At 47.2% G+C, this 24,236-nt stretch overlaps 1 protein-coding gene across 1 annotated transcript in view; it reads right to left on the bottom strand.

The window, feature by feature from the left end:
- Positions 1 to 380: 380 nt before the first annotated feature.
- The window catches only part of GPR4 (G protein-coupled receptor 4), a 29,505-nt gene continuing 5,649 nt past the window's right edge, over positions 381 to 24,236 (bottom strand). Inside the window, exon 2 of the mRNA XM_077463205.1 lies at positions 381 to 1,681. Within this exon, the coding sequence (XP_077319331.1) occupies positions 442 to 1,551 (1,110 nt within the window). The 5' untranslated portion in view covers positions 1,552 to 1,681 and the 3' untranslated portion in view covers positions 381 to 441. The remainder of the gene's footprint in view (positions 1,682 to 24,236) is intronic.

The following is a 24,236-nucleotide window of genomic DNA, read 5'->3' on the forward strand; positions in this document are numbered from 1 at the left end:
TGTGTAGAAAATGGATCCTATAGGTGGCGTGCGTGTATATGAGGGCTGTGTTTGGCGGTAGCAGAGCAGCCGGTGTAGGGAGATGGGAGGCAGATTCTTGGCACGGTGGAGGTGTAATGTGTGGCCTGGTACAGCCCGCTCCTCCGCCAGTGACAGCTGTGTACTCCTCACTCACCCTCTCCCCTGTTCCCATGTAACTCGATTGCCACAGCCGTCTCGGCAATGTCTGCGTAAGCTGCACTGACTCAGCAGACAGATGGCAGACCTGCAGACTATTCCATTCTTCCACCTGCAGATCATCACTCCAGGATGGCTCACACTCCTCGGCGTGCCGTACGGTCACACCGCGCTCTGACAATAACCGACACCTTATTCTGGAAGATGTTGGAATAATTTATTGCATTGTGCAGATTCTCCCCATCGCCCATCTGCCCTCCTGGCTCAGACTATGGAGGTGGCTCCTCTGGCAGCCATTTCCACCATCCCCATTTCTTCTCCTCGATATCCCATCCCCCGCCCTTCCCCTCCCCGGTCCAACCACCCAGTTCTGTCCTTGCCCATCGCCCACGCCACCACCCGCCCTATTGCTTTTGCCACCTCCCCTCTTGCCCCAGGGCAGGCCAGGCAGTAAAGGGCAGGATCGGCGACACAGTTCAGGGTGGCCATGGCCAGTGCCGCATGGTAAGCAGGGAACAGCCTTTCCTCGAGTGCACAGCTTTTACCCTCTGCTCCGGCGTCTCCGCTGATCAGAAACACCACGCTGCGCAGGAGCAGCAGCACGTAATAGGGCCCGTAACACAGGAGGGCCACACACGGAAGACCCAGCGCCAGCCTCCGCACTCTCCTCTTCTCCCTGCGCTCACACGACGCGCTGTCCTTCAGGGCCCGCAGCAATCCGGCATAACACAGCAGCATGATCCCCCAGGGCAATAAAAATCCCGCTAATACCCTCCCAACATTGGCCAGGGCATCTGCTGTTCCGGAGAGGGGGTAGCTCTCGTAGCAGAAGGTGTGGTTATAGCGGTCCCGGGTGATGGCGTCGCTGAACAAGGGTGGAGTATTGGCAGCCAGTTCAACAACCCAGACCAGTGCAGAGATGGCGGCAGCCGAGCGGATGGGCCTGGCGCCGGGAAAGCGCAGCGGGTGTGCCACCGCCAGATATCGGTCCGCAGAGACACAGGACAGGAAGGCCGCTCCCACGTACAGATTGGTGTAGAAAACAAATCCAAAAAGTCGGCAGGCCCCCGGCCCATAGCCCCATACGTCCCGCCGCAGGTAATAGTCTGTCCATGGTGGAAGGGCACAAATGAGGAGGAGATCGGAGAGGCTGAGGTTCAGCAGGTACACTCCCAGCTCTTTACCTTTCCGCACCTGAAGCCAGGCTGCCCACAGCGCCAGCAGATTGGCTGGAAGGCCGACCACAAACACCACGGCATAGAGGGAAGGAGGAAGGACGCCGTCCAGATCTGAGTCCACGTTGCAGGCCTCCCGGGTGACGTTGGTCATCGTGAAGGGAAGGGAAAGCGCCAGATGACAACCAGTTGTGTCCATTCACTTGTTCGCTGTATGCCGCTCCTCCTCCTCCGCCTTCCTGCCCCTTGTAGGGCGCTTCGTGCTGAATGGGAGCTCATTTATGGGGCCTGTCCTTCGTGACTTCTCAGGGGCGGCACCATCACTGCGTCTGTGGAAAGAGAATATCAGAGGGTGAGAAATCACATATATAGAACGAGGAGTTCTCATAGACTGAACAACAGGAACCTGTATATACCGACCAGCAGAGGCCTTGTGTAGGACCCATTATAGAGAGGGCAAGGGGAGCAGACAAGATACTCATCTACAAGGGGTAGGCTAAGAAAAAGGGTAGGTGCTCTGTGAGAGGAGGGGCAATTATTAGGGGTAGGGAGTGAGGAAGCAGTGGTGGGTACTCTGTGAGAGGAGGGGCAGTTATTAGGGGTAGGGAGTGAGGAAGCAGTGGTGGGTACTCTGTGAGAGGAGGGGCAGTTATTAGGGGTAGGGAGTGAGGAAGCAGTGGTAGGTACTCTGTGAGAGGAGGGGCAATTATTAGGGGTAGGGAGTGAGGAAGCAGTGGTAGGTACTCTGTGAGAGGAGGGGCAATTTTTAGGGGTAGGGAGTGAGGAAGCAGTGGTAGGTACTCTGTGAGAGGAGGGGCAATTTTTAGGGGTAGGGAGTGAGGAAGCAGTGGTAGGTGCTCCTGTCAGAGGATTGGCAATTATTGGGTGTAGGGAGTGAGGTACTCTGTGAGAGGAGGGGCAGTTATTATGGGTAGGTGGTGAGGAAGCAGTGGCAGTATATTATTTGAATGGGGAATATCCTCCCAGACAAATTGAGGTCATACATGACTGGAGCATACAGAAGGGGAGATGGCGTCTCCTACCCCCTGGGTGACCGGCTCTTCCCATATACTCTGTGTTTGGTATCGCTATTCGCGATTTGCGAAATATAATACTGAACAATAATCTACCGGTTTCCAGAACTGCGTGTAAGGGGAGGGGCATGATCCAGTCATAAACACAATGGCCACTCCTCTGACGCTTAATTGGTCACATGGTATCTGTCAACACCCCTTTGATCTCAGAGAAAAGAGGGGTGCTGGGCCAGTTCTCATGTACCATCAACCAAGGAAGATCTGTCAAATTCTGAGAGCCAATAACAATCTTGCTCATTGGCTGGACCAAGACATTGCAAGTATTCTACCTTTTCAACCTTTTTTTATTTTTTATTATTATAATTTATTTCTCTGTTGTTTTGTTTTCTTTTTATCTCTTTGTATCGCCCTTTTTCTTGTGGAAGTTCCAATTCTTTAATAATAGGCGGTGGTGGCCTAAGTAGAGACCCTAGGGAAAAAAAATGGCAATTGATGAAATGTGCGATATTTTTTTTTTATGTCACGCAGTATTTCTGCAGCGGTTTTGCAAATGCAATTTTTTTGGAAAAAATTCACTTTAATAATTCCTATTGCAAGGAATGTAAACATATCATCAGGTCCTCTTTATGGAGATCATGTAATAGAAATAAGAGATGACAGGTCCTCTTTATGGAGATCATGTAATAGAAATAAGAGATGACAGGTCCTCTTTATGGGGATCTCATGTAATAGAAATAAGAGATGACGGGTCCTCTTTATGGGGATCTCATGTAATAGAAATAAGAGATGACAGGTCCTCTTTATGGAGATCATGTAATAGAAATAAGAGATGACGGGTCCTCTTTATGGAGATCTCATGTAATAGAAATAAGAGATGACGGGTCCTCTTTATGGAGATCATGTAATAGAAATAAGAGATGACAGGTCCTCTTTATGGAGATCATGTAATAGAAATAAGAGAAGACAGGTCCTCTTTATGGAGATCATGTAATAGAAATAAGAGATGACGGGTCCTCTTTATGGAGATCTCATGTAATAGAAATAAGAGATGACAGGTCCTCTTTATGGAGATCTCATGTAATAGAAATAAGAGATGACGGGTCCTCTTTATGGAGATCATGTAATAGAAATAAGAGATGACAGGTCCTCTTTATGGGGATCTCATGTAATAGAAATAACAGATAACAGGTCCTCTTTATGGGGATCATGTAATAGAAATAAGAGATGACGGATCCTCTTTATGGATCTCATGTAAAAGAAATAAGAGATGACGGGTCCTCTTTATGGAGATCATGTAATAGAAATAATAGATGACGGGTCCTCTTTATGGAGATCTCATGTAATAGAAATAAGAGACGACGGGTCCTCTTTATGGAGATCATGTAATAGAAATAAGAGATGACGGGTCCTCTTTATGGAGATCATGTAATAGAAATAAGAGATGACGGGTCCTCTTTATGGAGATCATGTAATAGAAATAAGAGATGACGGGTCCTCTTTATGGAGATCTCATGTAATAGAAATAAGAGATGACGGGTCCTCTTTATGGAGAGATCATGTAATAATAGAAATAAGAGATGACGGGTCCTCTTTATGGAGATCATGTAATAGAAATAAGAGATGACGGGTCCTCTTTATGGAGATCATGTAATAGAAATAAGAGACGACGGGTCCTCTTTATGGAGATCATGTAATAGAAATAATAGATGACGGGTCCTCTTTATGGAGATCTCATGTAATAGAAATAAGAGATGACGGGTCCTCTTTATGGAGATCATTTAATAGAAATAAGAGATGACGGGTCCTCTTTATGGAGATCTCATGTAATAGAAATAAGAGATGACGGGTCCTCTTTATGGAGAGATCATGTAATAATAGAAATAAGAGATGACGGGTCCTCTTTATGGAGATCATGTAATAGAAATAAGAGATGACGGGTCCTCTTTATGGAGATCTCATGTAATAGAAATAAGAGATGACGGGTCCTCTTTATGGAGAGATCATGTAATAATAGAAATAAGAGATGACGGGTCCTCTTTATGGAGATCTCATGTAATAGAAATAAGAGATGACAGGTCCTCTTTATGGAGATCATGTAATAGAAATAAGAGACGACGGGTCCTCTTTATGGAGATCATGTAATAGAAATAATAGATGACGGGTCCTCTTTATGGAGATCTCATGTAATAGAAATAAGAGATGACGGGTCCTCTTTATGGAGATCATTTAATAGAAATAAGAGATGACGGGTCCTCTTTATGGAGATCTCATGTAATAGAAATAAGAGATGACGGGTCCTCTTTATGGAGATCATTTAATAGAAATAAGAGATGACGGGTCCTCTTTATGGAGATCTCATGTAATAGAAATAAGAGATGACGGGTCCTCTTTATGGAGATCTCATGTAATAGAAATAAGAGATGACTGGTCCTCTTTATGGATCTCATGTAAAAGAAATAAGAGATGACGGGTCCTCTTTATGGAGATCATGTAATAGAAATAAGAGATGACGGGTCCTCTTTATGGGGATCATGTAATAGAAATAAGAGATGACGGGTCCTCTTTATGGAGATCTCATGTAATAGAAATAAGAGATGACAGGTCCTCTTTATGGAGATCATGTAATAGAAATAAGAGATGACGGGTCCTCTTTATGGAGATCTCATGTAATAGAAATAAGAGATGACGGGTCCTCTTTATGGGGATCATGTAATAGAAATAAGAGATGACGGGTCCTCTTTATGGAGATCTCATGTAATAGAAATAAGAGATGACGGGTCCTCTTTATGGAGATCATGTAATAGAAATAAGAGATGACGGGTCCTCTTTATGGAGATCTCATGTAATAGAAATAAGAGACGACGGGTCCTCTTTATGGAGATCATGTAATAGAAATAAGAGACGACGGGTCCTCTTTATGGATCTCATGTAATAGAAATAAGAGATGACAGGTCCTCTTTATGGAGATCTCATGTAATAGAAATAAGAGATGACGGGTCCTCTTTATGGAGAGATCATGTAATAGAAATAAGAGATGACGGGTCCTCTTTATGGAGATCTCATGTAATAGAAATAAGAGATGACAGATCCTCTTTATGGAGATCATGTAATGGAAGTAAGAGACGACGGGTCCTCTTTATGGAGATCATGTAAAAGAAATAAGAGACGACGGGTCCTCTTTATGGAGATCATGTAATAGAAATAAGAGACGACGGGTCCTCTTTATGGAGATCATGTAATAGAAATAATAGATGACGGGTCCTCTTTATGGAGATCTCATGTAATAGAAATAAGAGATGACGGGTCCTCTTTATGGAGATCATTTAATAGAAATAAGAGATGACGGGTCCTCTTTATGGAGATCTCATGTAATAGAAATAAGAGATGACGGGTCCTCTTTATGGAGATCATGTAATAGAAATAAGAGATGACGGGTCCTCTTTATGGAGAGATCATGTAATAATAGAAATAAGAGATGACGGGTCCTCTTTATGGAGATCATGTAATAGAAATAAGAGATGACGGGTCCTCTTTATGGAGATCATGGAATAGAAATAAGAGATGACGGGTCCTCTTTATGGAGATCTCATGGAATAGAAATAAGAGATGACGGGTCCTCTTTATGGAGATCTCATGTAATAGAAATAAGAGATGACGGGTCCTCTTTATGGAGATCATGTAATAGAAATAAGAGACGACGGGTCCTCTTTATGGAGATCATGTAATAGAAATAAGAGATGACGGGTCCTCTTTATGGAGATCTCATGTAATAGAAATAAGAGATGACAGGTCCTCTTTATGGAGATCATGTAATAGAAATAAGAGATGACGGGTCCTCTTTATGGTGATCTCATGTAATAGAAATAAGAGATGACGGGTCCTCTTTATGGAGATCTCATGTAATAGAAATAAGAGATGACGGGTCCTCTTTATGGAGATCATGTAATAGAAATAAGAGATGACGGGTCCTCTTTATGGAGATCATGTAATAGAAATAAGAGATGACGGGTCCTCTTTATGGAGATCATGTAATAGAAATAAGAGATGACGGGTCCTCTTTATGGAGATCATGTAATAGAAATAAGAGATGACGGGTCCTCTTTATGGAGATCTCATGTAATAGAAATAAGAGATGACGGGTCCTCTTTATGGAGATCATGTAATAGAAATAAGAGATGACGGGTCCTCTTTATGGAGATCATGTAATAGAAATAAGAGATGACGGGTCCTCTTTATGGAGATCTTATGTAATAGAAATAAGAGATGACGGGTCCTCTTTATGGAGATCATGTAATAGAAATAAGAGATGACGGGTCCTCTTTATGGAGATCATGTAATAGAAATAAGAGATGACGGGTCCTCTTTATGGAGATCTCATGTAATAGAAATAAGAGATGACGGATCCTCTTTATGGAGATCATGTAATAGAAATAAGAGATGACGGGTCCTCTTTATGGAGATCATGTAATAGAAATAAGAGATGACGGGTCCTCTTTATGGAGATCTCATGTAATAGAAATAAGAGATGACGGGTCCTCTTTATGGAGATCATGTAATAGAAATAAGAGATGACAGGTCCTCTTTATGGAGAGATCTGGGAGTCAAAACGACCCCAAATCTCTTCTTTACCTTTTTTTAAAAGCAAAAGGCTAAAAAAACATGATTTTCTTCCAGCCTGGCTGAGAAGTGACGTCATGATGTTGCTCCAGTCCTCTGAGGTCATACTGTGGAGTCCATCAAAGATCTATGAGAGCAGTCGGCCTCACCATCGGATCGTTTCTTGGGCGAACCGATGGAAACAGTAAAGCCCAAGAAGCATCGGTGAGCGGCAGGAGGGGTGGGGGAGGTGTCCCCTCCTTCCACTTTGGAAACCGGCCCAGCAGCTCATGAGAAAGCCCTTCGCCCGTAGAAAATAAAAATTACCAGGGTTATGGTGGATATCTTCACCAATGATCCCGGTAAACCATGTGCAGACCTCAATGCATATATACGTATTGCCGTCAGCAAGTGGTTAATTAACTTAACGTATCGGCAATCACTCTCAGGCTGCTGGCGCCTAGATTGTGGTCCCACAAACTGGAAATCTGATGTCACCATTGTGGGACTGGAGGAGTGTCTGATCTCTCACGTGTATGGAATGGCCGGGATATATTCAGAAGGACATCTATTGTCCTCTATATAAGGCACAATGTAATTAGTTCCAAAGTCTCTGAGCTGTGAGACTGTTGGACCAATGATGGTCTTCTATATAAAGCACACTATGATTGGTTCCATAGTCTCTGAGCTGTGAGATTGATGGTCCTCTATATAAGGAACACTATGATTGGTTCCATAGTCTCTGAGCTATGAGATCTCCCCAATGATGGTCTTCTATATAAGGCACGCTGTGATTGGTTCCATAGTCTCTGAGCTGTGAGATTGATGGTCCTCCTATATAAGGCACACTGTGATTGGTTCCATAGTCTCTTAGCTGTGAGATTGATGGTCCTCTATATAAAGCACACTGTGATTGGTTCCATAGTCTCTCAGCTGTGAGATCGTCCAATGATAGTCCTCTATATAAGGCACACTGTAATTGGATCCATAGTCTCTGAGCTGTGAGACTGATGGGCCAATGATAGTCCTCTATATAAGGCACACTGTCATTGGGTTCAGAGTCTCTAAGCTGTGAGATCGCCCAATGATGGTCCTTTATATAAGGCGCACACTGTGATTGGGTCCATAGTCTCTGAGCTGTGAGACTGATGGGCCAATGATAGTCCTCTTTATAAGGCAGACTGTAATTGGTTCCAGTCTCCGAAGCAGTGAGATTGGCCCAATGATGGTCCTCCATATAACGCCTCTTCTCTATATGGATGGTATCTGACCTCAGCTATCCTGTCATGGGGACATCAGGCAGTGTCCCTAGTAGGGCCCCCTTCCCACACTCCGGCCCCACAGCAGCTGCATGGGTTGTTATGTCTGTATCCGATCTGATTGATCTTGGCCTCATGGACATTATCTGTATATACTTTGTAGCCTGAGATCCGGTATATGTGAGTGCTATATTGGTGAATGTCTTTGTGACAAATGAGGGGAACTTCCTGCTATTCCAAGAACAGGCACCAGGAATTTGCTTAAATTCAAACCGTGGGGGGGCCTTGGACATTCCTACCCATACAGTGACTTCAGCCAGTCAGGGTGATCAGGCAGGCGTGGGTTTTGGGGCTGTCTGAATGTATTACCTGGCACTGGGGATTTCTTCATTCACACCCATAAACGAGGGAATCTATTGGCTTTCTCTAGCTCTACATGGCCAGGCATTAGACTTACCGGGGTCATGGCCGGTGTTCTGCCATATAGCGTCCGTCCATCGGATAATGTCCGCCCCGTACTGCGCAGGCGCAGCACTTGTGCAGTACGGAGCAGAAGGAGATTTGGAAAATCTCCAAAGATGAACATCGCCTGCGCCGTGAGTGGAGGTGGTGGCCCCACCATCCAAGCGGACATAGGGCTGCAAATATTACAGGTACCCCTCACGGGCTCGCTTCGCTCGCCACACTTCGGGCTCGGCTCTTTTAATTCCAACTCTATGTCCACTTGGATGGTGAGGCTAGAACCAGGACTCACGGTGCAGGCGCCGTTCATCTTCGGCTATTTTCGGAATCTGTGTGTGCTGTGTACTGTCCATGCGCACTACACAGCGGACACTATCTGTTGGGGGACACAATGTGATAGGACACCGACATTACACATACCGGGGTCATGGCCGGCATTACACATACAGGGGTCATGGCCGGCATTACACATACCGGGGTCATGGCCGGCATTACACATACCGGGGTCATGGCCGGCATTACACATACCGGGGTCATGGCCGGCATTACACATACCGGGGTCATGGCCGGCATTACACATACAGGGGTCATGGCCGGCATTACACATACCGGGGTCATGGCCGGCATTACACATACCGGGGTCATGGCCGGCATTACACATACAGGGGTCATGGCCGGCATTACACATACCGGGGTCATGGCCAGGATGATCAAGAGTTCTGAAGGCAATAATCTACTTACAGAATGGGGGGAGTGGGGGTGAAGAAGAGAATGTGTCTGGCAACAACATGATCTCAAGTATCTGACCTCAGCCATCATGTCATAGAGACATCTGAACACCCTTCCCACCCTTGGGCCACCAAAGCAGCAAGAGTCTCTTCTCCAGAGAGAATAAGTTCAGAGCTCACAACCTTTCCTCATAACTAATATCCTCCAGACCCTTTATCAGCTTTGTTGCCCTTCTTTGTAGTCTCTCCATTTCCAGTACATCCTTCCTGAGGACTGGTGCCCAGAACTGGACAGTATACTCCAGGTGCGGCCGGACCAGAGTCTTGTAGAGGGGAGAATTATCCTTTTATCTCTGGAGTTGATCCCTTTTTAATGCCAATATTCTGTTTGCTTTGTTAGCAGCAGCTTGGCATTGCTGAGCCCATCATCTACTAGGACCCCCAGGTCCTCCTCCATCCTACATCCCCCCAGAGGTTCCCCTCCCCCCAGTCTATAGATTGCATTCAGATTTTTGCCACCCAAATGCATTATTTTACATTTTTCTACATTGAACCTCATTTGCCATGTAGTTGCCCCTCCCCCCATTCATTTGTTCAGATTTTCTTGCAAGGTTTCCACTTAGCTGCTTAGCTTAGTATCGTCCACAAATACAGAGATTGAACTGTTTCCCCCATCCCCCTCCTCCAGGTTGTTTATGAACAAATTAAATAGGATTGCTCCCAGCACAGAACCCTGGGGGACCCCACTACCCACCCCCGACCATTCCAAGTACTCCCCATTTATCACCACCCTCTGAACTCGCCCTTGTAGCCAGTTTTCAATACATGTACCCACCCTATGGTCTATGCCAACCGACCTTATTTTGTACAGTAAACGTTTATGGGGAACTGTGTCAAATGCTTTTGCAAAATCCAGATACACCACGTCTACGGACCTTCCTTTATCTAGATACACCACGTCTACGGGCCTTCCTTTATCCAGATACACCACGTCTACGGGCCTTCCTTTATCTAGATACACCACGTCTACGGGCCTTCCTTTATCTAGATACACCACGTCTACGGGCCTTCCATTATCTAGATACACCACGTCTACGAGCCTTCCTTTATCTAGATACACCACGTCTACGGGCCTTCCTTTATCTAGATACACCACGTCTACGGACCTTCCTTTATCTCGATACACCACGTCTACGGGCCTTCCTTTATCTAGATACACCACGTCTACGGGCCTTCCTTTATCCAGATACACCACGTCTACGGGCCTTCCTTTATCTAGATACACCACGTCTACGGGCCTTCCATTATCTAGATACACCACGTCTACGGGCCTTCCTTTATCTAGATACACCACGTCTACGGGCCTTCCTTTATCTAGATACACCACGTCTACGGGCCTTCCTTTCTCCAGATACACCACGTCTACGGGCCTTCCTTTATCTAGATACACCACGTCTACGGGCCTTCCATTATCTAGATACACCACGTCTACGGGCCTTCCTGTATCCAGATACACCACGTCTATGGGCCTTCCTTTATCTAGATACACCACATCTACGGGCCTTCCTTTATCTAGATACACCACATCTACGGACCTTCCTTTATCTAGATACATCACATCTACGGGCCTTCCTTTATCTAGATACACCACGTCTACGGGCCTTCCTTTATCCAGATACACCACGTCTACGGGCCTTCCTTTATCCAGATACACCACGTCTACGGGCCTTCCATTACCTAGTTACACCATGTCTACGGGCCTTCCTTTATCTAGATGGCAACTCACCTCCTCATAGAAGGTTAGTAGATTGGTTTGGTAAGAACGATTCTTCATGAATCCATGCTGATTACTGCTAATCATACCGTTCTCATTACTAAAATCTTGTATGTAGTCCCTTCCAAGAGTTTACATAATATTGATGTTGGGCTAACTGGTCTGTAATTTCCAGGGCTGTATTTGGGGCCCTTTTTAAATATTGGAGCTACATTGGCTTTTCTCCAATCAGCTGGTACCATTCCAGTCAGTAGACTGTCAGTAAAAATTAGGAACAATGGTCTGGCAATTACTTGACTGAGCTCCCTAAGTACCCTCGGGTGCAAACCATCTGGTCACGGTGATTTATTAATGTTAAGTTTCCCAAGTCTAATTTTAATTCTGTCCTCTGATAACTATGGAGGTGCTTCCTGTGATGTGTCCTGAGGATAAACACTGCAGTTTTAGTTACTGAAGCCCCCCGATTCCCTCGTGAAGACGGAGGAGAAGAATAAATTCAATACCTTCGCCATCTCCCCATCCTTTGTAACCAGATGTCCTTCCTCATTCATTATGGGGACAATATGGTCTGTCCTCCCTTTTTTACTGTTTACATACTTAAAGAATTTCTTGGGATTTTTTTGCTCTCCTCCGCTATGTGTCTTTCGTGTTCTATCCAAGCCGTCCTTATTGCACCCTTACATTTCTTGTTGCATTCTTTATAAAGTCTGAATGCTGATGATGATCCCTCAACCTTGTATTTTTTGAAGGCCTTCTCCTTGGCTTTTATATGCATTTTTACATTGGAGTTAAGCCTTCCAGGAATTTTGTTCGCTCTTTTAAATTTATTACCAAATGGGTTGCATTGGCTAATGCCCTTATTTAATATGCTCTTTAAAGCAAGCCCATCTCCCCTCTGCATTCTTTGTTCCTAAGATTTTAATTTATGCCTTTTAGTAAGGTTCATAGTTTTGGAAAGTTGGCTGTTTTGAAATTCAGTGTCTTTGTATTCCCCTTATGTTTCCTATTTGTGTGATTTATACTGAAGCCAATTGGCCTGTAATCGCTGTTACCTTGCATGCCCTGTATTTCCACATCCGTGATAAGGTCAGTATTGTTGGTAATCAGTAGATCCAGTAACGCTTTATTTCTAGTTGGTGCGTCTACCATCTGACCCATAAAATTGTCCTGCAAGACATTTAGGAACTGGCGAGCATTAGATGAATGTACGGTTCCTTCCACCCAGTCTATGTCTGGATAATTAAAATCCCCCATTATGATAACACTTCCCATCCTTGCTGATAATCCAAATTGTGATAGGTGATCCCCATCCCCCTCCTTCCTCAGGTTAGGGGGCCTATAGCATAGTCCCAGTCATATTCCCCCCTTAGCTTCATCCCTTCGGAGCTCTACCCTTAAGGATTCCACCTCCTCCCTAGCACCCTTAGTGATGTCATCTCTCACATTCACTTGTACATTTTTCTTGATATATAGGCATACCCCTCCCGATTATTATTATTTTTTTTTTTTACCCTCTCTATCCTTGCGATAAAGAGTATACCCTTGAATTTTTGACAGCCAATCATGAGAGCTGTTGAACCAGGTCTCTGAAATTCCCACAAAATCCAAATTCTCCTCGCACAACAGTATCTCTAGTTCACCCATCTTGTTTGCCAGGCTCCTGGCATTGGTGAACATGCCACGTAGTTTAGCCCGGTCGCATATTATCCTCTTATTGGGTGTTCCGAGATTGTACCTAGGACTTGATACTACACTTACCTTGGGTTTATGTGCTTTGGTCAACCTACCACTGATGCCCCCAATACTACCCTCTGGAATATGTTTTCCGCGCTGACTATCTCTACCTCTGGACCGTTGTGGGAGCGGAGGAGCGGCTCATCTCTCACATGAATGGAATGGCTAGGACATATTTGGAGAATTCTCCTCAGGATATGACAATGTGTCTTCAGTGCTGGAAATGAATAAGATTGGGATGTGAATGGAATGCATTTGTTGTTTCTTCTATCTGAGATCTAAACATTGACTTTAGTCTATTTCCCGTCTCACCAGTGCTGGCGCAGTGACCGTCCTCCACACTCTGCAGACAATCTGAATATCCTGTGTGTAGAATCCGGTGGTGAGCCGTACATTTATACTCCTTATTTGACCCTTACAGAATTGATATTAAAGTGCCATTCTGAGATGCAAGATTTCAGACATTCATGAAACTTTGAGTGGGACACCTCTGATATTCGGATGGTAACCTGGGATTAACTGAAACCATATTCTACACCAAGTTTTACCAACCGGGGGTTGCAGGGAATCCTAGGATCCTGTGAGAGATCCTCAGGGGTTACTTTATCTGTGTATTCCTATCTGCCCAACGGTGGCTTCCATAACCCCACCACAGACTACCGCTGCAACAAATTTGTGTCCGCCAAATAGTGCATTCAGTTTTCGTACCCGAGTACCACCTGGTGGATAGATATCAGCCCAGTGGTTCCAGCATCTGAGATCACCATTGTGGGCAGCATGGGAGGAGAGGAGCAGCTCATCTCTCTCATGGAAGTATGAGAAGAACAGGAGACAACTATTCTTGTTTAAAAAAAAAACATACACCAAACATCCCCTCCTGGAACAGTACTACTCAACCTAAATCTGGAGCCCCCCCCCCCCCCCCAGTCTACAATGTAAAAAAATTGAATGTTACTTATTCATAGGAAACCTGAGCCTGAGACGATAGAAACAACCACCTGGAGGAAATTTACTTCACATCAGAGGGCCTCCCATCACATCAGAGGTTCCTCCCATTACATCAGAGATTCCCCCATCACCTCAGAGATTCTCCCATCACAGCAGAGGTTCCTCCAACACATAAGTGGTCCTCCCAACACATCAGAGGATCCTCCCATTACATCAGAGATTCCCCCATCACCTCAGAGATTCTCCCATCACAGCAGAGGTTCCTCCAACACATACGTGGTCCTCCCAACACATCAGAGGATCCTCCCATCACATCAGAGGATCCTCCCATCACATCAGACATTCCCCCATTACATCAGAGGTTTGCCCATCACCTCAGAGGTTCCCCCATCACAGCAGAGGTTCCTCCAACACATAAGTGGTCCTCCCAACACATCAGAGAATCCTCCCAGCACATCAGAGGTTCCCCCATCACTGCAGAGGTTCCTCCCAGCACATCAGAGGGTCCTCCCATCACATCAGAGGTCCCTTCACTGCATCAGAGGTTCCTTCATTACATCAGAGGTTCCTCCATCACATCAGAGGTCCCTTCACTGCATCAGAGGTCCCTTCACTGCATCAGAGGTTCCCCCATCACATCAGAGGTCCCTTCACTGCATCAGAGGTCCCTTCACTGCATCAGAGGTTCCCCCATCACATCAGAGGTCCCTTCACTGCATCAGAGGTTCCTCCATTACATCAGAGGTTCCCCCATCACATCAGAGGTCCCTTTACTGCATCAGAGGTCCCTTCACTGCATCAGAAGTTCCTCCATTACATCAGAGGTTCCTCCATCACATCAGAGGTTCCCCCATCACATCAGAGGCTCCCCCATCACATCAGAGGCTCCCTTTCATATCAGAGGCCCCTCTTCATATAAGAGGCTCCCCATCCCCCCAGGAGACTCCCCTTCACATCAAAGTCACCCCATTATATCAGAAGCCCCCCATCACATTAGAAGTCCCCCATCGCGTCAGGAGACTCCCCTTCACATCAGTGTTTCCCCATCACACCAAAGGCCCTTGTTCATATTAGAGGCCCCCCTTAATATAGGAGACCCTGCTTCACATCAGAGTTCCACCATCACATCAGTGGCCCCATTCATATAAAAGACCCCCCCATCCGCTTAACGGTTCCCCATCGTGTCAAGAGACCCCCTCTTTTTGCGTCAGAGTTCCCCTCATCACCTTAGAGGTCCCCTATCATGTCAGGAGACCCCCCTTCACATCAGAGTTACCCCATTATATCAGAGGCCCCTATACCCTATCACCTTAGAGGCCCCCCACCATGTCAGGAGACCCTTCTTCATGTCAGAGTCACCCCTATACATCCCATTGTGAAGTCCCCCAATCAAACAGCCCCCCCCCCCCCCAGCACCTCCGCAACATCTCCAGAATTCGCCCCTTCCTGACTAATGGCACCACAAAGCAACTTATTCACTCCTCGATTATTTCCTGCCCTGACTACTGCAACTCTCTCCTTAATGGCCGACCCTTACACAAGCTACCCCCCTTCAGTCAATAGACAGTCAGAATGCTGCGGCTAGACTAATACACCTCTCTAACCAATCTGTGACTGCCGCCCCTCTCTGCCAATCCCATGGTCTAAAAAATTGGAGAAATGACTGCGTTAACCAAAATGTAACAAAAAAAAGCTGCTAACATTTAAACAAAGTCCAGACAAATGTGAAAAAACAAAGTGGAGCGCTAAGTAAATGACATAACAGCAATAAACTGGAATGATAAATGTGTATAAACATATACACAAGATTAGTGAACGTGCAAAAGTCCAATTTTTACTGATGCGAACAAAAAAGGAATTGTGAAATTTCAAATAAACATAAAAGAAAAGCACTAAAAAAAAGTGTCCATCTAGTACATAACTTGTGAATCCTCGATGGAATAAAGGGTGGTGCAAACGATATGTGACTGGCTGTGAAGCTGTAAGAGTAAAGGAATCCTCTATCAAAGGAATATAGATAGGTACTCTTACCGGATGCGGTGGACCCACCTACCAGCGATAGTGGGTCAGTCAGACTTGTGTAGGCCAAATGCCTCAGGGTTAGGGGTTTGCAGGAAGAGAATCACTCCAAACAGGGTAATTCCAGTCCTTGATGAAGTTGATCCAACCAAAGTTCCCAGATTCAAATGGCTCTCGATGAAGCATGGACCCATCACCCAATAGGGGAGCTGTCTCAATGGTGTTGATCCAACCAAAGTTCCCGGATTCAAATGGCTCTCGATGAAGCATGGACCCATCACCCAATAGGGGAGCTGTCTCAATGGTGTTGATCCAACCAAAGTTCCCGGATTCAAATGGCTCTCAATGAAGCATGGACCCATCACCCAATAGGGGAGCTGTCTTGAGGTTGATGGTATATACAGATAGGCTCAATGGAACCGGGGTAAGGATAAGAAAAAATGGAGAGGCGCCATATGGTGCAGGTCAAAAACTGAGAGGTTTCTATTTTAAACAGGACAATGCATCATAATAGATGAGTACAAAAATATACCGGTGATCACGAGTAGTAGAAGTATAAAAAGCGATGTGGGAAGCATGCGCAGCTACACTTTGTTTTTTCACATTTGTCTGGACTTTGTTTAAGAGTTTTCTCACAATCCCTTCATTGGCTTCCCCACCCCCCACCGTATAAAATTCAAAATGCTAACCACCACATACAAGGCCATCCACAACATCGCCCCCAGCTACATCACCAACCTCATCTGCAGATATCACCCAAATCATCCCCTCCACTCCTACCAGGACTTCCTGCTCTCTAGCTCCCTTGTTACCTCCTCCCATGCTCACCTTCAGGACTTCATAAATCCGATCAGCCCCTAACCTGTCCACCTTCAAGACTTCTCTAAAACCTCTCCCATGCTCTGGAACTCCCTGTCCCGGTATGTCCAATCAGCTCCTAACCTGTCCAACTTCAGGACTTCTCCAAAACCTTTCCCATCCTCTGGAACTCCCTGCCCCTGTATGTCCGATCAGCCCCTAACTTGTCCACCTTCAGGACTTCTTCAGAGCCTCCCCATCCTCTGGAACTCCCTGCCCCAGTATATCCGATCAGCCCCTAACCTGTCCACCTTCAGGAATTCTTCAGAGCCTCCCCATCCTCTGGAACTCCCTGACCCAGTATGTCCGATCAGCCCCTAACCTGTCCACCTTCAAGGCTTTTTCAGAGCCTCTCCCATCCTCTGGAACTCCCTGCCTCAGTATGTCCGATGAGCCCCTAACTTGTCCACCTTCAGGACTTCTCTAGAGCCTCCCCATCCTCTGGAACTCCCTGCCCCTGTATGTCCGATCAGCCCCTAACCTGTCCACCTTCAGGAATTCTTCAGAGCCTCCCCATCCTCTGGAACTCTCTGACCCAGTATGTCCGATCAGCCCCTAACTTGTCCACCTTCAGGACTTCTCTAGAGCCTCTCCCATCCTCTGGAACTCCCTGCCCCGGTATGTCTGATCAGCCCCTAACCTGTCCACCTCCTGGAGATCCCTGAAAAATCACTTATTCAGGAAAGCCTATCCCACGCCCACCTAACAACTGTCCCCGAGCCACCCACATCAAATAATTCCCTTTTGTACCACCACCCCCTCCCTTTAGAATGTAAGCTCAACGAGCCGGGTCCTCCTGTCTCTTCTGTATTGTATTGTAATTGTGCCGTCCCCCCCTCTACATTGTAAAGCGCTGCGTAAACTGTTGGTGCTATATAAATCATGTATAATAATAATAATAATATCACACTGTAGCTCCATCATAGAGCCAGTGATTGGTATGGTGCTGGTGGCCGGCCTGCCCATATCTTGACAACTCATGACACTGATCTAGAGCAGACCGGGCCCCCTGCTCGCAGCCCCCCCAGGGGAACGCCGACAGCACCGGAGTTTGAGAAGCACTGTCCTAGAATGCATTTCAGCTTCATATAACACAACACGAAGTGCTTAGAAAGCCGGTGACCTCTCTCTGCTGAATGGCATGTCAAGAATGGCGGGCGAGAGCTTAATGTTATTAGAGGTTTAACATTAACATTATTGGAGGTTTAACATTAACATCATGACATGCCGGCACGCTGCTAAGAATCACATTCACCCTCCAAAATATAAGTCGAGGTTTCCACTCCCCACCAATGGAGGGCTAGGGCTGCCGCTGAGCACAGCGCACCAACGCTACAAACAACAACAAGGAACCGCGGGCTATAGATCAGAATGTCATGCCAAGGGTTCCTGAAGGGTAAAAAGGCAGAGAAAGTACAACGCCAACCTTTTCCTGTTGGTTCAGTCTGCAGATAGCTGACGAGGTGGAATGGATTTCCATCCCAATAAACACATTCCATTCGTGTTTCATCTCTTTTCAACAATAAACCCCCCCCCCCCCCCCGATATTGAAAACACATTGCCATGTGGTGAAGGCGAGTTATCCCAATATAGAGAGGTCGGCGTTCTCTCCAATGTACCGGAGGGGAAGCAAGACCTCCCAATGAAGAAACGAGAGAAAGTTGTCACTAAGTGTAGAAAGCCCCTACCTAATGACTGGGAGGAGGGAAAGTCAACATAGTGCTCACCTATACCAGGGCGGGAGGTCTATATTAGGTAGAGAACCCATAAAGCGAGACACGTGATCTCCTCTACCACAAAACAAAGGCGATTGCCAGCAGAGAGACATTTTATTGAATGTTCCAGGTTGGTGATACGACCTAAATACTCATTAAGTGTGCCGGAAATGGAGACGAGGGAAAGATCTGAAGATTAAACCAACGGAAGGGGAGTCAATGTATCTCCTCCGTATCCACATGTGGATTGCAATTATTTTCCTTTTTGCATTTCCTGAAATTCTCCATTTAAAGTATCAACTCCAGTCCTATGTGTTGTAATCCTAATAGAAGAGGCATTCCTGATTTCATTATAACCCTACCCAAAACCCAACCGACCAATGTATTGCATGTGTAGATTTAAAGTGTATCTAACCTCCCAACCACCCAAGTAAATACATGAATGTGGCATCACCTCTCTTCTCACTGCAACACTCTCTATACTCCTAAGTATAGCACCCCCCCCCCCCCCCCACTCAACTCTCTACCTTGGTATGTAGCCCCCTCTCCTCCTCAGTATGACACCTACTCTGCTCTCCTCCATAGTATGGTACCCCCTTCTGTATTCTCCTCGGTATGGGAACCTCTCCCCACTCCGCGGTATTCCCCTCGGTATGGGAACCTCATCACACTCCACTCTCCTCCTCACTATGGCAACCTTACCCCACTCCACTCTTCTCAGTATGGCAACCTCTCCACACTCTGCTCTTCTCCTCAGTATGGCAACCTCTCCCTACTCAGCTCTTCTCCTCAGTATGGCAACCTTTCCCCACATAGCTCTTCTCCTCGGTATGGGAACCTCTCCCCACTCCGCTCTTCTCCTCAGTATGACAATCTCTCCCCACTCCGCTCTTCTCCTCAGTATGACAATCTCTCCCCACTCAGCTCTTCTCCTCAGTATGACAATCTCTCCCCACTCAGCTCTTCTCCTCAGTATGGCAACCTTTCCCCACATAGCTCTTCTCCTCGGTATGGGAACCTCTCCCCACTCCGCTCTTCTCCTCGGTATGGCAACCTCTCCCCACTCCGCTCTTCTCCTCAGTATAACACCTACTCTGCTCTCCTCCATAGTATGGTACCCCATACTGTATTCTCCCCACTCCGCTCTTCTCAGTATGACAATCTCTCCCCACTCAGCTCTTCTCAGTATGGCAACCTCTCCCCACTCAGCTCTTCTCCTTAGTATGGCAACCTTACCCCACTCCACTCTTCTCAGTATGGCAACCTCTCCCCACTCAGCTCTTCTCCTCAGTATGGCAACCTCTCCCCACTCAGCTCTTCTCCTCAGTGTGACAATCTCTCCCCACTCAGCTCTTCTCCTCAGTATGGCAACTTCTCCCCACTCAGCTCTTCTCCTCAGTATGGCAACCTCTCCGCACTCAGCTCTTCTCAGTATGACAACCTATCCCCACACTGCTCTTCTCCTCATTATGACATCTCCTTCTGCCACTCTACAAGACTCTGGTCCGGCCGCACCTGGAGTATACTGTCCAGTTCTGGGCACCAGTCCTCAGGAAGGATGTGCTGGAAATGGAGCGACTACAAAGAAGGGCAACAAAGCTGATAAAGGGTCTGGAGGATATTAGATATGAGGAAAGGTTGTGAGCTCTGAACTTATTCTCTCTGGAGAAGAGACGCCTGAGAGGGGATATGATTTCATTATATAAATACCGTATTGATGACATTTTTCAGTGAAAGGGAATTTAATAAGACACGCGACCATTCACTAAAATTAGAAGAAAAGAGGTTTATCCTTAAACTGCGTAGAGGGCTCTTTACTGTAAGAGCAGTTAGGATGTGGAAATTCCCTTCCACAGGCGGTGGTCTTAGCGGGGGGCATCGATAATTTAAAAAAACTATTAAATAAGCACAACATACAGGGATATACAATGTAATACTGACATATAATCTCACACATAGGTTGGACTTGATAGACTTGTGTTTTTTTTTGGAAATAGTATGAGGCCCAGTCTCATCTTCCTGGGGGTGAACACACTGATGGTGGGTGGTGCACACTAAGGTGGTGGACTCTACACATAGCCTTGTAATGGACCTTATGAAACTGCAATGACAACTTGACTCTGGTCATCCCGGGCCTCGGTTGTATATCTTATATGGCTCTAATATTTGGAATGTGGGCTCTTGGGCGACCTATCTGACTATCTAAACCTTTACCCCCCCCAGAAGAACCCTGTTCATTTTCTGGTCTCAGGGAACACTCTTGCCATGATTAGTTCATTGGGAGTCGTATGCTGTCCTTACAGTGATAGCTCGAATGCCACTTAAAAGATCATTGGTGTCATGGCTCTGCCAAGTGGTGATTAACCTGGGAATCGGCACCACCAGATGAAAGGTCAATCCACCACAGCTCAAGGAAGCTGTGAAGGAAGGTTCCATGGAATGCTGGTTGAGAGTGTCTGCTCTTGGGCAGCCTTTCTCAACCTTTTCAACACAGAGGAACCCTGGGAATAATTCTCCGGTCTTGGGGAACCCTGTGCTAAAAATTAAAAATCTACAACTCATCATACATTAGTGTGATGGTCAATGAGAAGAATGCTTCAAAGCCCTTGTACACACGGGTCGGACATTCCGACAACAAAATCCGTCGGATTTTGTCCGAAACTTGTGTTGCATACACACGGACAAAGTTTTTGGAAAATCCGATCGTACGTAACGTGATGACGTAATTTCGTTACGATGGGACTACGCTCAGGCTAGTAGCCAATAGCTTTGGTCTAAGAATTTGATCTGAGCATGCGTGGCACTTTGTCCGATCGGAATTCTCTACACACAGTCGGACAAAGTCCGATCGGATCATGTTGTCGGAAAGTTTTATAGCCCAGCTCTAAAACTTTGTCCGTCGGATATTCAGACGGAAGCAGTCTGATGGAACCCACACACAGTCGGATTATCCGACAACGCGGTCCTATCGGACATTTTCCATCGGAATGTCTGACAGTGTGTACAAGGGCGTACACTTGTGGTTGCTGGGATGAATTACCACCTTACAGATAACTAAAAAGATCAATGGTGTCCTTGAGAACTTACCTGAGAGGCAGAAATTGACCATTGCTCAGGGAACCCCTACCAACCTCTAGAGGAACCCAAGGAACCCTGGTTGAGAAACCCTGCTCTATCTAGGGTATCCAAGGGAAAGTGGGGTTGGGGGTATTATTTTGGAGTGTATTGTCTCCTGTATTTATTATCAGTTGTGTGGCCGGGTTATCTGTGAAGGAGAAGGCCTTGGAAGAGTTGATATAAGCGCTGATCTGGGCTGCCTCGTGATCTCAGTTTTTGTGTCTGGATAATACACCAAATGAGACTTCTCAGACACTGTATCCGTCATGGGAGAAGGATAGAAGCTTCTAGAATGTTAGGACCGGGGCACAGGGTAGCTGTGTCAATAATTAATGAGCTGCCTGCTTTGTATATAAATATTTACATACTGGAAGTGATTAGAAAGTGACTTACAGCAGGAGCAGAACCCAGTTAGGAAGTCTGGAATGAGGGAGATGGTGTGGAACGGGGAGGGTGGAATCTGTTCTGCAGGATAAGGTAGAGGAGGTGACCGATAACAAAGGAAGATAAGAACCAGCATAAAGAAGTGCAGACAATGCAAAATATGACTGAGAGGTCAGCGAGGAGAGAGTGCAGGATCCCAGAGGAGAGAGAGGGCAGGATCACAGAGGAGAGGGAGTGCAGGATCGCAGAGGAGAGAGGGGGCAGGATCACAGAGGAGAGAGAGGGCAGGATCACAGAGGAGAGAGAGTGCAGGATCACAGAGGAGAGAGAGTGCAGGATCACAGAGGAGAGAGAGTGCGGGATCACAGAGGAGAGAGAGTGCGGGATCACAGAGGAGAGAGAGGGCAGGATCACAGAGGAGAGAGGGGGCAGGATCACAGAGGAGAGAGAGGGCAGGATCCCAGAGGAGAGAGAGGGCAGGATCACAGAGGAGAGGGAGTGCAGGATCACAGAGGAGAGAGGGGACAGGATCACAGAGGAGAGAGAGGGCAGGATCACAGAGGAGAGAGAGGGCAGGATCACAGAGGAGAGGGAGTGCAGGATCACAGAGGAGAGAGGGGGCAGGATCACAGAGGAGAGAGAGGGCAGGATCACAGAGGAGAGAGAGTGCAGGATCACAGAGGAGAGAGAGGGCAGGATCACAGAGGAGAGAGGGGGCAGGATCACAGAGGAGAGAGAGGGCAGGATCACAGAGGGTAGAGAGTGCAGGATCAGAGGGGACAGAGTGCAGGATCACAGAGGAGAGAGAGGGCAGGATCAGAGGGGACAGAGTGCAGGATCAGAGGGGAGAGAGTGCAGGATCCCAGAGGAGAGAGAGTGCAGGATCAGAGGGGACAGAGTGCAGGATCAGAGGGGAGAGAGTGCAGGATCCCAGAGGAGAGAGAGTGCAGGATCAGAGGGGACAGAGTGCAGGATCCCAGAGGAGAGAGTGCAGGATCAGAGGGGAGAGAGTGCAGGATCACAGAGGAGAGAGAATACAGGATCACAAGGGGGGGGGGGGGAGAGTGCAGGATCGCAGAGGAGAGAGTGTAGGATCCCAAAGGAGAGAGAGTGCAGGATCAGAGGGGAGAGAGTGCAGGACCACAGAGGAGAGAGTGCAGGACCACAGAGGAGAGAGTGCAGGATCAGAGGGGAGAGAGTGCAGGATCACAGAGGAGAGAGTGCAGGATCCCAAAGGAGAGAATGTGCAGGATCAGAGGGGAGAGAGTGCAGGATCACAGAGGAGAGAGTGTAGGATCCCAAAGGAGAGAGAGTGCAGGATCAGAGGGGAGAGAGTGCAGGATCACAGAGGAGAGAGTGCAGGATCCCAAAGGAGAGAGAGTGCAGGATCACAGAGGAGAGAGTGTAGGATCCCAAAGGAGAGAGAGTGCAGGATCAGAGGGGAGAGAGTGCAGGATCACAGAGTCGGGAGAGTGCAGGATCACAGAGGAGAGAGTGTAGGATCCCAAAAGAGAGAGAGTGCAGGATCAGAGGGGAGAAAGTGCAGGATCACAGAGGAGAGAGTGCAGGATCACAGAGGAGAGAGAGGGCAGGATCAGAGGGGACAGAGTGCAGGATCAGAGGGGAGAGAGTGCAGGATCACAGAGGAGAGAAAGTGCAGGATCAGAGGGGACAGAGTGCAGGATCACAGAGGAGAGAGTGCAGGATCACAGAGGAGAGAGAGTGCAGGATCAGAGGGGAGAGAGAGTGCGGGATCACAGAGGAGAGAGAGGGCAGGATCACAGAGGAGAGAGAGTGCAGGATCACAGAGGAGAGAGAGGGCAGGATCACAGAGGAGAGAGGGGGCAGGATCACAGAGGAGAGAGAGGGCAGGATCACAGAGGGTAGAGAGTGCAGGATCAGAGGGGACAGAGTGCAGGATCTCAGAGGAGAGAGAGGGCAGGATCAGAGGGGACAGAGTGCAGGATCAGAGGGGAGAGAGTGCAGGATCACAGAGGAGAGAGAGTGCAGGATCACAGAGGAGAGAGAGTGCAGGATCAGAGGGGAGAGAGTGCAGGATCCCAGAGGAGAGAGAGTGCAGGATCAGAGGGGACAGAGTGCAGGATCAGAGGGGAGAGAGTGCAGGATCACAGAGGAGAGAGTGCAGGATCCCAGAGGAGAGAGAGTGCAGGATCAGAGGGGACAGAGTGCAGGATCCCAGAGGAGAGAGTGCAGGATCAGAGGGGAGAGAGTGCAGGATCACAGAGGAGAGAGAAT

The sequence above is a fragment of the Lithobates pipiens genome, unplaced genomic scaffold (assembly GCF_037356315.1).
Source record: "Lithobates pipiens isolate NorthernLeopardFrog02 unplaced genomic scaffold, aLitPip1_a1.2 Scaffold_3, whole genome shotgun sequence".
NCBI lineage: Eukaryota > Metazoa > Chordata > Amphibia > Anura > Ranidae > Lithobates > Lithobates pipiens.